General features: G+C 35.2%; 2 protein-coding genes across 2 annotated transcripts in view; both read right to left on the bottom strand.

The window, feature by feature from the left end:
- Positions 1 to 644: 644 nt before the first annotated feature.
- On the bottom strand, positions 645 to 5,780 carry LOC111399993 (ubiquitin carboxyl-terminal hydrolase 12-like). The gene is made up of 15 exons (XM_023027472.1): positions 5,638 to 5,780; positions 4,760 to 5,402; positions 4,548 to 4,656; positions 4,234 to 4,447; positions 3,915 to 4,138; positions 3,601 to 3,814; positions 3,404 to 3,505; positions 3,234 to 3,305; positions 2,986 to 3,051; positions 2,721 to 2,786; positions 2,086 to 2,172; positions 1,841 to 1,957; positions 1,623 to 1,697; positions 1,247 to 1,333; positions 645 to 1,005 (listed from the first exon to the last, which is right to left on the bottom strand). Exons 2-15 carry the CDS (start codon positions 4,998 to 5,000, stop codon positions 964 to 966), a joined length of 1,716 nt encoding a protein of 571 aa, XP_022883240.1. The 5' UTR covers positions 5,001 to 5,402; positions 5,638 to 5,780; the 3' UTR covers positions 645 to 963.
- A 9,654-nt stretch (positions 5,781 to 15,434) lies between these two features.
- Positions 15,435 to 18,040, bottom strand: part of LOC111399766 (putative phosphatidylglycerol/phosphatidylinositol transfer protein DDB_G0282179) — a 3,537-nt gene continuing 931 nt past the window's right edge. The window contains exons 2-4 of the mRNA XM_023027239.1: positions 16,752 to 16,853; positions 15,935 to 16,095; positions 15,435 to 15,792 (exon numbers count right to left, since the gene is read on the bottom strand). Coding sequence (XP_022883007.1) covers positions 15,679 to 15,792; positions 15,935 to 16,095; positions 16,752 to 16,853 — 377 coding nt within the window. The 3' untranslated portion in view covers positions 15,435 to 15,678. The remainder of the gene's footprint in view (positions 15,793 to 15,934; positions 16,096 to 16,751; positions 16,854 to 18,040) is intronic.

Genomic DNA, 18,040 nt, shown 5'->3' with positions numbered 1-18,040 from the left:
ATTCAACGGATATCTGATTGCTATCCAATAACTTGATTCCAAATTGAAAAAAATTAGAAAAATAAAAATTTTATATTAGTCAACTTCTAAACTCCAGAATTAAAAAGCTTAAATAACTTCTTACCGAATTCTTAATCCACCTATTTATATATTGTAAATTTTATGATATTCTAATGAATATCATATGTGGGAAGTAAGAAGTTGAGAATAATGAAATTAACTCCAACTGTTGGCTCATTTGATTATTTTATTTATAAAATAAATTAATTATTATTTTTATCTTATTTTAATTAATAAAAAAAGTTAAATCTTTTCAAATATTTCAATTAAGAATATTTTACTATTATCTAATATTATTTATTACTTCAAATTTATGTGAAATATAATACAATTTTCAAAATGACAAAAAATTATATTACAATATGTAAAATATTAATATAATAAATCAAATTTGATTGTTATCGGATTGGATTGACCTTTATCTATATTTGCTTTATTTAGTTAACGGACTACTGGATTTGGATCTTGATTGAATTATTGAATTAAGATCCTAAATTCATCTTCCATTAATTTCATTTGATACGAATCAAAATCCAATCATTGACAGTCCTAGGTGAAAGAGTGAGGGCTAACTACACACTATACAATCCCATTAACCAAAAACTTGAAATGCAAGGTAACATTACATAGAAACCAAAAAATTCCTGAAGATAGCAAAGTATAGAATACCAACCACTAAAAGCAAAGATACATTTGAGTGAAAGCTCATCCTTTTTCCATTTCAAGTCAAAATATAATTGCACTAACAAAACAACTATGTGAACAGAAGAAACATGGAGGGAGAAAAAGTCATCAGCTATCCTCTTTTCTGCCTTGCAACTCTCCTTTACACATCTCGGATTTCAAGTTCTTCACATTTTCAATGTTGACTCCGAGTAAGAAGAATGAGACGAGCAATTCCATTTAATTGTATATTTTCACGGGTTTCTCAAATTTGCAGCGCTTCTGCAATTAGAAAGACATAAGTTACCAGCATTTAAGATAATATTTACAAAATAATAATTTTCTTTTTTGAATGAAACTTAAAAAGGTACAAAGCCCACCCAAGTATAACTAACAATTGAAGTTCACATCCTGTTTCAAAGATACTTAATAAATGGCGTTCTTTTCCTGTACAAATTATCAATTTAATTGGCTACAACAATCTAAAAATCAAAAGAGAATTGAAAATATTCAACGAATTCACCTGGTTTGCAGCATAAGCCCTTTTAGGTGTAGTGTTAAAATGCTCTAACCCAAGGTATTGCTCCCAAGCACAAAAACCATCTCTTCTCTACAAGAGAATAAAATACGAGTTCCTCAGTCTTTATAGAGGTTGAAGAAAAAAATTTGAATAATTCAATAAAATTAAGGACAATTGCTACATGTACATAATTTTTTTACCTAATCCTTTACCTACTACTCAATAGGGGGTGAGGACCACATTTGGAAATTTTTATATTCACACAGGGCCCGCATGCGTTGTGAGAGGGGTGACACCTTTTCGTAAGTTGAATTCGGTACAAATAGAATTATTCTAAAATTAATTGATAAGACAGGAAACTTGGCATTGAAAAGATGACCCGAAAATGGCTATACACAATGTCAGAGTCCTTGAGATAATCTGGATGCCCCAGTGAGACAAAAGCAAACTTCCACTGAACATAAAAGTGCAAAATCTTATGACCCAAAGTATAATCTCAACAAATCCACAAGGCATTAGCAAATTTAGGCAAAGTGCTGGATGCGGGTTAAAAAACCATATGTAATGTAGATTAGATCCAATGAGAATGGAATATACCTTAGAGAATTCCTCGTTAGGAACCAGCAATTTCTTTTGAATCCGCATTTTAACATCTGCTAGAGTATCACCTTCACGAATGACCAAAACGAAGGGTTCCCCAAAATTCTCGACTTGCTATATGGGAAACAGTGAATATAAGCCACATTTTCAATATCAAGCTCATTACCATTAAAATTATGTCCAAAAAGAATCAATGACATTAAATGACAATAAACACAGAGATTATGTGATTGCTAAAGTACCGCTTGATTCTGTGCATTCTGTTTCATAAAATGGTAAACATGAATCAAACGGCTATTGGGACCAAGGTTCTTCTCTTCTTCAGGAATCTGGAATGATAGTTACCCAAATTTGAAGTCAGAAACATTGGAACAGAAAGCAACATGAATGAATATCACTATAACAAAAACTATAAGTGAAGAACTATCACAAGAAAAGCCGACCTGTAGAACCATATGACAATATTTTATAAAAAAATAAGACCAAATCTAGAACTGTAAACTTCCTGGATTCCATGAATGGCATCAAGTTACTAAATTTTATAGTTACAGAGAAAACGAGGTTGTGAACAGAAGAGACAACTATGAAAGCATGAAAAAGTGAACAAGAGGGCAATTCTGAGAGCAATAAAGCTCGTGTACTTGTGCATCTATATCTGTGTGTGTATTACTCTATGTATATCACCATATGTATGCATATATAAGGAGAAGACCAAAAATAAAGCGGTAAAAAAGCATCTTCCCGAATTCTTTCAGACAGCATATGAGCATACTCGAACTTAGAAGAATAATGAGGCAACTGAACAAAAAACCATGTACATGCATGAAAATTGTGAGAAAAGAGAGCAAGAGGAAGATTTTGTGAGCAACAAAGTAACCTCCTCAGCCTTTAATGTCCAGTACTGATCATTTATCCTTTCAATCTTTTCATTGAGTGGAAAGATCTGCAGAATTGGAAACAGAAGAATATGGATGCATCATAAAACAAAGAACCTACATTGTATTTTGTTGCATAAGAGTCTACAACAAAAGCAGTCTACAATGAAGGCCAGATCTTATGGTGCTAGATTTGTACTAAAATTTATGCCATAATAACAGGACTAAACTGCAACCGACTTCAGAGCGGGCAAGTGACCACATTACCTTATAAATTTTGTGATAGAAAATTTCGAGCAACCTGAGTTCTGCATTTGGTTGAGACAACTTTACCTGCAGAAGACATGAGAAATTGTCAATCCTGCGCCAGTCAGTATATCTTATATTTTGCCCCATGAAATAATGATGAAAACACAATTTCTATATTAACTGCTGCAAATAGTCTTAGGAACAATGAAAGATGATAGAAGTTCGAATTTTCGGAAAACATTTCCATGAGACTTGCTCATGCAAACCTTTGTTTTGATCTCATTAAAAATATCTCCCACGGTGCTTTGTTTCGGCAATCTAATATTCAGTACTACGGCCTGAAATGAGAAGTTTTTATAGGTCACATGATATTAAAAAAAAAAGAAGAAGAAGAAGAAGAAGAACAGTACAATGACGGCATCCATAGTTTTCCCACCTCATCCTTTGTGGCATGACGAAAAGAAACTCTTTGAGTCTTCAGACATTGCAATGCTGGTAGAGGATTGTCCATTACTTCATAATACAGAATATTAGAGCTCTATTAGAAAGAAAGCAAACAATTATTGATCCATCAACATCTGAATACTGTGCCGCTACAATAAAACAGAGTAAAAGACGGTGTGTTGGAGCTACCTGATTGTAGTTGACAAGCATGTCTAGTAGGCGATCAACTGATCTATATTTAATAGGATTGGGCTTTGGTTTCTGAGAATAGTAATCTTGAGGAGTAAGCTGAATTTTAGTTATATCATCCAACTCAAGGTGTTGAGCTACCCTTTCCACGACATCAAAATATGTGTGGTTCTCTGCTCCGGAAATTTTGCCCAAATTGGTTAGATAAATCAACCTAAACTTGCTCAGAAAATTATGATAAAGGGAACAAGCATACAATCAGTAAAGTACAGTCTTCAACAGTCCAGAAAAATAAGATCAAGAAGAACACTCACAGCTCTAAGCAGAATTCATCTTCTTTGGGTCTCTCCAAAGCACGAAAATGGACAATCACCGTGTTGTTCTTATCATCTTCCATTTTCTGATTGTCACTTTCCATTTGCTCTGTCAGAAAAATAAGGCATTTTATTTTGATATGGCCCTCCTTAATTGACTGTGACATAACTCTAAATGCTGGTAGAGGATTGTCCATTACTTCATAATACAGAATATTAGAGCTCTATTAGAAAGAAAGCAAACAATTATTGATCCATCAACATCTGAATACTGTGCCGCTACAATAAAACAGAGTAAAAGACGGTGTGTTGGAGCTACCTGATTGTAGTTGACAAGCATGTCTAGTAGGCGATCAACTGATCTATATTTAATAGGATTGGGCTTTGGTTTCTGAGAATAGTAATCTTGAGGAGTAAGCTGAATTTTAGTTATATCATCCAACTCAAGGTGTTGAGCTACCCTTTCCACGACATCAAAATATGTGTGGTTCTCTGCTCCGGAAATTTTGCCCAAATTGGTTAGATAAATCAACCTAAACTTGCTCAGAAAATTATGATAAAGGGAACAAGCATACAATCAGTAAAGTACAGTCTTCAACAGTCCAGAAAAATAAGATCAAGAAGAACACTCACAGCTCTAAGCAGAATTCATCTTCTTTGGGTCTCTCCAAAGCACGAAAATGGACAATCACCGTGTTGTTCTTATCATCTTCCATTTTCTGATTGTCACTTTCCATTTGCTCTATCAGAAAAATAAGGCATTTTATTTTGATATGGCCCTCCTTAATTGACTGTGACATAACTCTAAATAATTATAGTAACAAGAGCTTGTGCTTTATCAATACCCGTGCAAACCCCAGAAATTTTTTTTCTTGTTTCTTCGTTCTGCATGCTATCTTTCACAAAATCCACAGATAAAACACCATTAGCAGCAAAATCACTGACAGTCATGACGAAGGTCTCCCAGCCATCTGGCAACGAGCTCAAAAGCAACAAAGCTTGCAATTCATTTTCAAGTACCATACTCATAGTTGCTAGCTGGTTTATGATATTCTGGAAATTAGCCAAATGCTCTGTCATGCTCATGTCTTCCTTGTATTTCAAATTGACTAAGTCTTTAATCAGAAAAAAACTTTTTAGTTATGGCTTTCCTCTCAAACATTAACTCCAATTTTGTCCATAGTTTATGAGCATTTGTCTCTCGCGCCACATGACGAAACACACTGTCATCCACCCACTGTATGATTGTTCCTATGGCCTTTCTATTCTGAATATACCATTGCTTTTCAGTCATTTCCTCTGGTTTAGCTACGTGACCTTCAATAGGTTCATGTAAATCCTTTCAATAAAGGATTCCCTCCATTCTAGGCTTCCAAGTCACCCAATTTTGACCTGTGAGTTTAATCATAGCACTACCTACCGACTCCTCCATTTTAGTCCACACAATACAACCTGGTCCGATACCATACACCAACGCACCAATACAAACTGCAATACCACAAAAGCAACAATTTATGTAAGCAATATAAATATCGGAAAAATAAAACACAAGAAAACACCAATATGCAACCTCCGAATCAATTTCCACTATAATAATAGGAATAAAATAGATTCTCAGTAGTCAATACATGAAGCATAATACAACATGAAGAACACACCTTTATTCATCATCGAAGAATATGGAATCCAAAAACAACACTAATAAAAGAGGTTAAAATCTCACCAAGTGAAACTTCCAAGAACAAATTCGTAGAAACTATTGGTGGAAGACTAGATTTTAATGGAAAAGAACAGAACCCATTACTCTTCCCTTCTTTTTCTCGCGGATTGAGGGGTACTTTTAAGTTTCATCAGTCAAAACCTAAATTCCACTTTGTCTCTTTCAAAATCATGAATATTAAGATATTGGCCTTTTGTATAATAAAAGATTAAGATATTAGCCTTTTGTACGATAAAAGACAAAGATATCGTTAAATATTTTATACAATTACAAAATAATATATTATTGAAATGACTATACTACCCTTTTAGTTAATAATTGAAAATCAAACACTTCCTCACTTATAAAAACTTCAAAACGAGCTTCCAACACAGGAAAAACTCTCATCTTTTCATCTGCTTGAACCTCAAAATCTAGAAAAATTTTGGAACGTTGAAGTCGAAAATTTTTTTCATATCAATTACTTCAAATCGGTAAGTACATTTACGTATGTTTAATTTTGTTTTCAGTAAATTAGTATTTTTTTAAATAGAGAAATTTTATGTCGACATAGATTTTTTTTAACAGATCTTACTTATCAAAAAAAATTAAACAAATGTAAAACTTTAGAACCGTATTCTCCTGCACAAAAACAGTCAAACTGGGTGTTTTGACTTAACAAACAGCCAAACAGTCGGAAACAGTTCGACTGCTTGGCTGTAAACAGTCGAACAGCCGGCTGTTTAACAGCCAATTAACCGACTGCAGCTGATTTTTGTTGACCTTTTTCTTATAATTAATAAATGAAGTTGATTAAAACCATTTACTCATGCAAATATGATAATCCCCGTGTGTTATTTCGGTGATTTCGAATTGAATGAAAATAATCGGTGGGAATGGAGATGGACGAGTGACATACGTGGTTGTATTGTAATTCCCGTAACAGAGAGTACACCATACTTAGAAATGTACCACGATTTGCAAAATAAGCTGAATGTCGATCAATCTCAATACGATATGCAATTGAGATATTTATTCAACGGTTATGGGGATTCATCTATTCCGATGCCACCGATATTCGTTGCTAATAATGCTGAATTGAATTATCTATTAGAATTGAATAAAATACATCGGACTCCGATGGTTCTTGGTGTAACTTTAATTACAAAGGATGTTATCGAAGGTGAACGCGAAGATTTAGATAGGGCGGATAACAATGATCGAGGTTTTTGGGAGACAGTGGAAATAGTTCCTGCGGATGATGTGGGTATTCCTGATATAGTTGCTTCTGATCGCGATGTCGCTGTTACGCGCAGAATTTCTTCGGCAATTGAAGACAATGAGAATATAAACGAGTTTATAAATGAGAATTTGATTGCTTTATCCCGACAGAGACACGAGCCGGGTGGGAGCTCACAGGTTGGAACAAGTGGATCGTCCTCCAATTCTTCCTGTGTGGCTCCTGATGATGAGGACTTGCAGGTCGAGTAACTGTTTGAAACCAAGAAAGATTTGCAGGAAGCTATGCACCGGCTGACATTAAAATATAACTTTGAGTTCAAGGTAAAGAAATCAAACAAGTCATTGTTGACAGTAGCTTGCGTCGAAGACAGTTGCAATTGGCGCTTGAGAGCAACTAAGATGGACACGAATGAGTGCTTCGTAATTCGCAAGTATTCACGGGAACATACTTGCGAAGTGGGAATTCTTCGAAACAATCACAGGCAAGCTCGAGCATGGTTTATTGGTCGACAGATAATGCACAAGTATCAGGATCCACGGACGATCTACAAACCTTCGGACATCATTAACGACGTCCGTAGAGAGTACGGAGTGGTCATGAGCTATCAGAAAGCGTGGAAGGCCAAAGAATGTGCATTGGAGGATTTAATGGGATCGGTTGAAGAGAGCTATGCTAAATTGGCTAGGTATTGTCATAACATGGGGACAACTAATCCTGGCACGACATTTTTTATTGAGGCGGGAGGCGATAATTGTTTTAAGTATTTCTTCATGACTCTCGGACAATGTATTCGGGGTTTTTGAAATGCAATGCGACCCGTAATTCTAGTTGATGGTACGACTCTGAAAGCTAAATATCAAGGCAAATTAATTATTGCTACATGTCAAGATGCCAACATTCAAATTTACACTATTGCATTCGGCATAGTCGACGGCGAGAATGATCTGTCCATGCGTTGGTTCTTTTCTAAACTGAGGGAAGTGATCAGGGAAGTCGAAAATCTTGCCTTTGTAACCGATCGAGGACAGTCTATAATAAACGGTGTCGCTGAAATTTTTTCCGGGGCACATCATGGGTATTGCATGTAACATATATAAGGTAATTTGAAGACTAGATATCGAGGCACGGGCATCGTTTCATTGTTTAGGAGAGCAGCCGAAGCTTACAATGCTGAAGAGTGTAATAAGTTCATGCTTGAGATAGGAAGTAAATCATTACTGGCGTTGGAGTATCTGACGAAGATGGGGATTGAACATTGGGCGCGGTCATACTTTCCAGGACGTCGATACAACATGATGACGTCAAATAACGCGGAGTCTCTTAATGCATTGTTTAAGAAGGATCGAGAGTTACCAATTCTCGCAATGATTGAGAACATTCGTAACAAGCTACAACAGTGGTTTCATGACCGACGTGCGGCATCACAGAGTTGCACTAGCGTGTTGGCCCCAGCTCAAGAGGAGAAACTGTTTAAGGCGGCAGAGGTTACGAGGAAGTTGAATGTGGAAGCACTAGATGAGTTTCGCTTCTCCGTGCAATGTGCATGTAATACGGCATATATGGTGGACTTGACTGATAACACATGCACTTGCTCGAGATTTCAGTTGGAGAGGTTTCCATGTGAGAATGCAGTTGCGGTGGCCATGTATCGAGGCTTTGCTACGAGAACGTTATGCTCTTTGTAATATACGATTGAGTCTTGGAGAACAGCATATGCCGAGACTATATTTCCTCTTCCGAATGAAGTCGAGTGGGAAGTTCCCGAGCACATTCTCCCATTTCATAATTTGTTACCACCAGCAGTTGAACCGCGTGGTCCTGGACGTCCAAGTACATCTAGAATACCATCTACCAGAGAGTTTCCTCGACGGCGTAGGTGTGGCCGGTGCAGAGCCGTAGGGCATACTCGACAATTTTGTACCAATCATATTCCCCTAAATGATGACTAGACAGATACGTGAAATGAATAATATTTCCTTTTACTTTTACACTGTTCAATATTTTTTATTTATAAATCTTCCATATTCAATATTTATTCTTGATAAATGGTATTTATAGTGATTTATATGAAAAAAATAATTTCATACTCGGCATACGTGTAAAATAACAAAAAATAATTAAATTTTCAATTTGAATGTTATATACATTGAACACAAATTTAAAATTATTTCATAATTACAAAAATAATTAATTTTTCAATTTGAATGTTATATACATTGAAAACAAATTTACAATTATTTCATAATTACAAAAATAATTAAATTTACAATTGAAATGTTACATATATATAAATGAAATTTACGGGTCAGCATTAAATTCAAACAAATCACATGCTAACTTCTTTCTCCAGTTCTGTATTCACGACTAGTTGATTCTATCAACCTTATATCCTTTACTTAAAAATTCAACGTACCTAATGGCAAATATGCCGCAGTCGTCGCTGCAATTAAACAAGAATGAATCAGTTCAGTACTGTGTAAATAAAACCTAAATCTGAAAGATGAAAACACCAAAGTTAAAACACTTACCTTACGGACTGTCGTGCTGTCGTCGTGTTCCGAACGATCCGCAATCTGTCCTGTACATTTATCCCCGCTCGTCTGGCCATCATAGGAACAATTACAGCCACGGACTCCAGGTTTTGCTCCAACTGGCCTTGTGTCAAACATGAATGATCTGGGTCGTACACATATATAGTGGAGTCAGCAAAAACGATCTCCAGCGTAACATAGTATTTATTGATACACGCTGGAATGTACATATGTGTACAACCCTCCCATGATTTTCCCCCGACACTCAGTGACAGTCCTATCACCCACTCGAGCATATATTCTGGCACCGTGTACTCGTTACCCATATGTGCAAGCGACTGATACTCTATGGTAACGGCACCCAGGAACTCGGTGTTTAATATGACTCGACCATGGACATCAAATGATTTTGGATGTTTTTGAGCTCGATCTCGCAGCAAGTCCATGGCCAGGTCGATGTGCTGCAGCAGGAAATACCAAAAAAGTATGAGTTATTCATTTAATAAACACAAGGTCACATATGCATATAAAAAACACGAAATGAATAGTTCACTTACATCGTCAGCGACCAAGCTCCCGCAGTGTGATATCATGGAACCATTTGTAAGGGTCCGAGACCGTCATTTGACCTATCGTGCGGCTAACTCTGTAAAAAATAGGAAAATATTAAAATAAGCGTAGACGAGTTAGCGTACAGTGCTTTATTAAAATCATACAATACTTACTCGGGGATAATTCTCCTCCACTCTGTCTCGAAAGCTTTCCACTTGGTATTGTCCACCTCTCTGAATAAGTTCGGGTACGTCCCGTCGATGAACGTCATCCTCTTGGCCTCAGTCGTGAAGGGGGAAACAACATACTGTGACGGCACTCTCAACCTCTTGCCGACCACATGCTCCGTCTCGTCAACAGCATGTCTCTTACCCTCAATCACGCCGGGCGTCCTCTCGACCTTCGGGGCCACCTCCTCTGCCCCACACCATCGGGGCCTCTCCCTCCGTCGTCACCTCCTCCGCCCCTCCCGTCGGGGCCACCCCCTCCGTAGTCCCCTCTCCCATCCCCATCGGGGCCACCTCCTCCATAGACAACCACAATGACTCCAATGTCTCATCACGCCAAAAATGTGGGTGACCCCCCTCTCCATCACCATCTCTGCCACCCTTTCGATCATGATATCCGCCATCCCCTCTGTCCCCCATCGTCTGCCGGCTAAATCTCCTCTAAGCGTCGCTACTGTATCCTGAAGGTCGACAACGGAAGACTATAGTATTCCAACATCATGGGATAAATCGTCAACCCTCCCTGTCAACTCTCGTCCTAGATCATCGACCCTCTCCGTCAAATCTCGTCGTAGCGCGCCGACCTCCTCCGCTATAAGTCCAGTCAAACGGGCATATAAATCATCAATGTGTCCTGGAGACACACGGGGGAAGTATCTGGACGGAGGTGATGCCAATGGTGGTGGCGATGGCTCCGGCGGAGGTGATGCCACTAGCAGCGGTGACACCCTCGACGGAGGTGATACCAATGGCGGGGACGATACTCTCGGCGGAGATGATGCCAATGGTGGCGGCGATGCCCTCGGTGGAGGGGATCGTCGATCAGCTGGACCGTCCTCCTACATAAATAAAATGAAAAATTATTTAATAAATTTATACGTCGACGATATTCAATAAATTATATTTCATTCACATACCCAATCTCGATCCAAGTTCTGATCAGACATCTCCTCGTCTGGGGTGTGCGGAACGCCTAAATTTCGCACAAGACCCCGAGCATCCTCTTCCATCGACGGCGTCAACTCAGGTATGACTTCAAGCTGACATATTGATATTTCAACTATTTAACGATCATGTAAACAAAATTTTAAACTACGTATAATATAAATCACAAATGCATAATACTTACCTGAGGATCGTCGAGAAGGACCGATGACTGCTTCCCATTGGAACATCCCTCCACTCGCGATGATCTCCAATGATGCATCCGACGGCAGCGTGTCTCCCCTCGCTGCGCAAAGCGGGCCCCCAGTACAGGAACTGTCTCATACATCCAAATCTGTAACACATACACTTATTAAGCATCAATGTAATACACCAAAACTTTAACTTTGATTATATTAAACATTTACCTACACCGCTAAGGGCAATCCATATGTATCGTATTTACGCATCGACCCGCTGGGCCTCGAGTGCGATCTGGTGAACACATGTACGGTGTCCTCGTAGCATCTTCGGCCCTCATGGATAGTTGTTGAACGCATCGATGTCGTCAACAACTTGCAAATGAAAAATGTCGATGGCAGTGTTCTTGTGATGACACTTCATCACACTTTCGAGGATGTAGACCAGCCCAAGCTTTAATCTATCTAGCATATGGTCGCACCCCCTGATCGCGACCATCAAGTCGGGTAGAAGCACCAACCCATGTCCCTGGAAGTACGTCTCGTACAACCTATTGCTTCTCTCCATGGCTACATTGTCGCCCGTAATCCTCAGTCCAGTGATCAATGTAAACTCAAACATCGAGAAACTGATGACCTTGCCCCCGAGGTCGAACTGGAGGGAATCGCCGTCGACTGGCCTCAGAAACCGACATAGAAGTGCATCAATGATCTGTCCTGAATACTGCACCTCTCGCAATTGGTCAGTGGCCACAAGAAGGACTGTCGTAGCATATCTCCGTGCTGATCATCGAGCAGCTCCAACACAACAGTAAACTCTCAAAGCTACTGTTCCAAATAGCTTTCCCCGGCATCCATCTAACTCTGGCATCCATCTAACTCTGCATCTAAATGATACTTCATCCTACAAAAATTCAAATGTTATAGCATTGAACAAGAGATAACAAAAAAAAGCATAATCTCACAAAATCAAGGAAACCGAACTCTAACTACCATACAATCACAAATATTACATTTGAAAAATATATTTGAAAAAAATAACAAATCAAATTAAATGTATTGTAAAAAAAATTAAAGAATATAAATATTATTTAAATAAATTGAAAAAAAATCAAAGATTTTCATAAAAAAACAATAAAAGGAACAAAACAAATTGTTAATTTCGAACAATATTATGTATTCAATTATTAAATTATATAAAAAAGGAAATTATAAAAATTAAATAATTAAATAAAATAATTATTATTTGAAAAATATATTTACAAACAAAAAATTTCAAATTAAATACATTTTAGAAAAATGTAAAGACTATTTATATTATTTAAATAAATTTGAAAAAAAATGAATTAAAGATTATTTCATAAAAAAAAAGGAACAACACAAAATTGTTAATTTTAGAATATTTCAATTATTAGATTATATAAAAGACAAATATAAAAATTAAATAAATAATTACTTTACATTTTCAAAAAATGTAAAGAATATTTATATTATTTAAATAAATTTGAAAAAATAAATTAAAGATTATTTCATAAAAAAATGGGACAACACAAAATTATTAAACAACACAAAATTGTTAATTTTAGAATATTTCAATTATTAAATTATATAAAAGACAAATATAAAAATTAAATAAATAATTACTTTACATTTTCAAAAAATGAAAAGTCCATTTATATTATTTAAATAAATTTGAAAAAATAAATTAAAGATTATTTCATAATAAAAAAAAAGGAACAACACAAAATTGTTAATTTTAGAATATTTCAATTATTAAATTATATAAAAGACAAATATAAAAATTAAATAAATAATTACTTTACATTTTCAAAAAATGAAAAGTCCATTTATATTATTTAAATAAATTTGAAAAAATAAATTAAAGATTATTTCATAATAAAAAAAAAGGAACAACACAAAATTGTTAATTTTAGAATATTTCAATTATTAAATTATATAAAAGACAAATATAAAAATTAAATAAATAATTACTTTACATTTTTTTAAAATATAAAGACTATTTATATTATTTAAATAAATTTGAAAAAATAAATTAAAGATAATATTATAAAAAAAAAAGAATCAGCATTGTTAATTTTACAATATTTCAATTATTAAATTATATAAAAGACAAATATAAAAATTAAATAAATAAATACTTTACCTTTTTTTAAAATGTAAAGACTATTTATATTATTTAAATAAATTTGAAAAAATAAATTAAAAATAATTTCATAAAAAAAAAGAATCAACATTGTCAATTTTACAATATTTCAATTATTATATTATATTGACAATGATAAAAATTAAATAAATAAATAACATAATTACTATTTAATTAAATAAAAAATTTAATAATTACTATTTAATCAAATAAAAAATTTAATTAATTACAAAAATTATAAAAAAAATTTAAATTAAATATATAACAGTCTGGATCATTAACAGTCGACCCAGATTGTTAACAGTCGGGTGCTGGGGCCAGGAATCGGCTGGAAATCGCCATTCCTGACCACTGAGCTTCAAAAAAAAGCTAAAAATCCACATTTTTCACACTCTCAGCATGCCCACAATCTAACTACTTATGCTCATGGATCTAATTGAACCGAAATTAGTAAGAAAAATGCTATAAACTTGCACATGAACCGCATTAACTGGAGAAAAGTGATGAAAACTAACCGGTTATTTTATTTCCGGTGTAGATGATGATTGTTGACTGCGACGTTGATGTAGTTGCCGGTGGTCGGTTGGTCGGTCAGTCAGAGATTTTCAAACAATCTGAAGGGTAAAATGGCCTTTTATTGTGAAGTTTTTTTTAACTTAATTTGTTTTTTTAATTCGTTTAATGGGTTAAAGGCCAATGTCAAATTTTGCTACAGTGGAAGAGCCATTTTCGTGTATTTCCTCCGGATTGAGCCCTATTTCCTTTTTAGCCCTGTTTGATTTTGGGGGGAAAAAAATTATTACTAAATTTTGATAAAAGTTGATTGAATTATGAATAAAAAGTTGTGAATCTCGTCCATATTTAACTTAAATTCTAATTAACTTTTTTTAATTAAACAATAAATTATGCGACATAATACCACATTAATCAATGATGAGTACTTATAGTGGTGCATAACATTACTCTTCAAAATATTAAAGAAATGTTTGAATCATGCTTTTGCCAAAGCTACCACTAAAATTATCGTTAGTCGTGACTGTATCGGTACACTTTATAAGAAATACTGTATTTAATAGCATTAAAGGCCAAGAACCTTATTATCACATGTATGTTCCAGACTTTTTCGTATCTAAAAATTATGTTAAGAGAGAAAAAAGGATTTATTTACCCCTCATATTTTGAAATAAGCAAAAAAAGATAACAAATACGAAGTAAGACTAAGGCCCCGTTTGATTCCCATTTTTGAAAGAATGAGGATGAACAATATAAACGTTACAAGATGTCCCACATAAGAGATGAAAGTTAAATATGGTAACTTAATGTGATGAATAACTGTCATATTTTTTATTTTTGTGACCAAATAATGTGAATCAAACGGGGGCTAAATATTTGTCCATCAAAATTTTTGGACGAAAATCGTGATCAAGAATAATGTGCTAATGGAAAGTTAATCATTTGAATGCCAAATGAAAGTATTTTTAGAAGTGCACATGACTGATTTAACAAATCCAAATCAAACGTTAACTTACGAGTTAAATCATGACAGTTTGCTATTACAGGTCGGAGCAGAAAGAAATAACAAGCCGAGATGGACACATGAAATTTAACGTTTGGCAAGCGTTTATATAACTTTTTATCCCCATAACTTTTTTGTATCTTAATAAACACTTGCCAAACATATAGAATAGGCACATGAGAGTGCATGTACAAGATTGCTTATTTGCCTATTGGTTTGGCTGCAGAATAATCGAGATCTCTTGCTCATAAGTCACAAGGTGATACTCACATATAAATCCATTCACTAGTTGATACATATGGCTCCATCCACAAAACATTGTTGAATCTTTATGTTTTAATGCGTGATTGTACCAAAAAGAAGTTCACTAGCAAGCATGGTGAAATTTCAGTGACCTTCTGTGCAAGTTTAGTTTCTAAGCGGACGAGAAGTAAAATGAAATATAACAATACAAGAACCAAGCCTTGAGAATAAGAGGGCTGCACAACCGGACTGTGAATGAACTTGGTGCGAAGAAAATATAATGACAACCTCAAAAGTTTAAAGTAATAAGAGGTACACGAGTCTTAAATCTCATCAGACATTGCGTAAAACCAGTGAAATAGAAAGATATACGAGATAAAGAACATTCAAAGTACAAACTTTCTCTATACGTATGTAAAGATTGGAATGGCCATAAAGATGAGCAAATCCTCGAGCACTTGAATATCAGGCATCAGCTAAGCTTTCTGGTGCTACAAATCCGATGCTGAAGTCAAAAGTAATGCAAGTCAATTGCTTCTTGTTTGCGTCCACCATCGTCATTTTAAGTGTGTATGAACCCTGCACATGTCAAACACCATAAGCTCTTCGTTGGCGCCAAATGAATTTTGATGCTCTGGTAATTCTTCCCATTTTTTCTTATTTATTCATTCTTTTCATTTTTTGTTGGGGGTTGGTATCTTGACATAAGCAGAGAACTTACAGGAGGTGTAATTCCAGGCAACACTTGGGAATGAGAAACCACAAATTCCCCTTCAGAAACCGGGCAGGATGTCTCCGAGCAAAGATTGTGGTCCTCACTGTAGACGTGAAATATAAAGTAGGTAACATCAACAGTCAGCTTCCCACCAGAGATTGGTTCCTCTGCAAGGCAAGCTCCACATAAGTATCTTCTCACGATTCATATTATTTCAACATAGAAGCTCCCAGTCATGATGATAAGCACGTGAAAATTCTTATTTTTGGTTAAAAGTATAAAAATTAGGAAAGGGAACAAATATGGGAAATAATTAGAGATGAATATGGCTTCCAGCTCTTCCTTATTATCATCTGGACAATGTGCTTTGTTCCGTGATAAATGTCTTATGAGGTCAAACAAACAGTTTTGTTGACAAAAATTTTGTGGGGTTAGAGGAAATAGGCCTAAAAGTAGTTTACTCAAGAAGCTCCTACAAGAAGCACAAGCAGAAGACTTGCCACACCGGTCCTAGATCTTTTGTTTTTAGAGACAGAAAAACTAATGCTAATAACCAACTCAAATATAAGATGGTCTAACTTTCAGAAATCTTCAAAACAGTCTTCTTGGTGTAGAATACTGAATTCTTTTTTCACATATTTCAAACACATTCTTTTGACACCACAGAGAAGCTATTAACATGTAAAGGTTGCTGCTAACGTCGTCCCTTATTCTAGTCCACAATTCAAAAATTGCAAGTCAACGTACAGAAAAGGTTCCAGTATTGCGACAGGACCTAATAAGTCTGAAATATGAGTAGAAGGCATAAAAATCAAACTATTACCTGTAGATGCAGCAATGCTGAAGGTGGTGTTTTTGCCTCTGGAGATTGGATAAGGATTTATTTCAAGTCCACTAACCTTAACAGGATAGTTGGCTTTCTTATCTGCAATTTATCTGGAGAGTGAAAAAGGCGAAAAAAGTATAGAACGGAACTAAGAAACAAAATTTTCTCATAATTAACAAAAACTTCAATTCTCTAGAATCTGCCCCAGGTTCCAATCTAAGAAGCTGGGCATGGATACATATCACTGTGACACCCTAAAGAATAAATACAGGTAATATGCATGTCAGTATATTTTCTACTACTGCTAGAACTTTTACACAAACTATTTTATGCTGAAAGTATAAATTTTATGTCTATTTACCCGAACATAAATATACTCTCTGTCGCACAAAGAAGGCTTGCTTTTATTTCCGCACATATTAAGACAAATGAAATTAATGTAGTTGTTTTCTTACATTATTTACTAATATACTCCTTCATTTTTTTTTGATAGGTTATATACTCCTTCATTAAATAATGATAAATAGGAATAGTTCATATTTGTTGATAACAAAGCACATTAAATAGGAGTATATTAAAAAACTAAAAAACATAAAAATCAACTACGCTCTTAATAAAGAAAGTTACCTATAATTTGGAACAGACGGAAAAGGAAAGCAAGTCTATCTTAACGGTATCTATCTATCTATCTATATCTATATATATATATAGAGAGAGAGAGAGAGAGATAACGAATTGTAGAAATTCTAATTTTTCTTGTCTTTTGTTTATTTGCACATTTACAAACATTCAAGGTATTTGATAATATTTGAAGGAAATGATATTTGTCTCTCATTCTAAATCGCATGGTCGAGCATCACAGAAGGGTCATTGTTTGTGAAGTATTTGACCAGTCCCAGATTTTCAATTTTGACTTTCCAATTTGATCAATAGAGTTTCAAACACACGTTGGATAGAGCCTTACATTCAAAACATGAATTTATCACCAGTCACATAAGAAAGTGTAGCAATTTTAAAAAGTCTCTCCTTTTAGGGCCAAATTGAAGAATGGCCATGTTTATACTAGTTAGTCAGAATGGCCTTCTATTTACTCATAAAATATAAAGAATGTCTATTTAGCATCAAAGAGAATGGTGTCTATTTAGCATCAAAGAGAATGGTCAACTAGATCCTCAACTCACCCTACTTCACCAAAATACCAATTCGACCACTTAGGTAAGTTGGGAAGGTGATTTTATACATGCAATTTCTCCAAGGAGAGAAACCCCCCCCCCCGCCCCCCCCCC

Source organism: Olea europaea, chromosome 9, assembly GCF_002742605.1.
Source record: "Olea europaea var. sylvestris chromosome 9, O_europaea_v1, whole genome shotgun sequence".
Taxonomy (NCBI): Eukaryota; Viridiplantae; Streptophyta; class Magnoliopsida; order Lamiales; family Oleaceae; genus Olea; species Olea europaea.
Note: the sequence above shows the minus strand (reverse complement) of the source record. Positions and strands in the feature narration are given on the sequence as shown.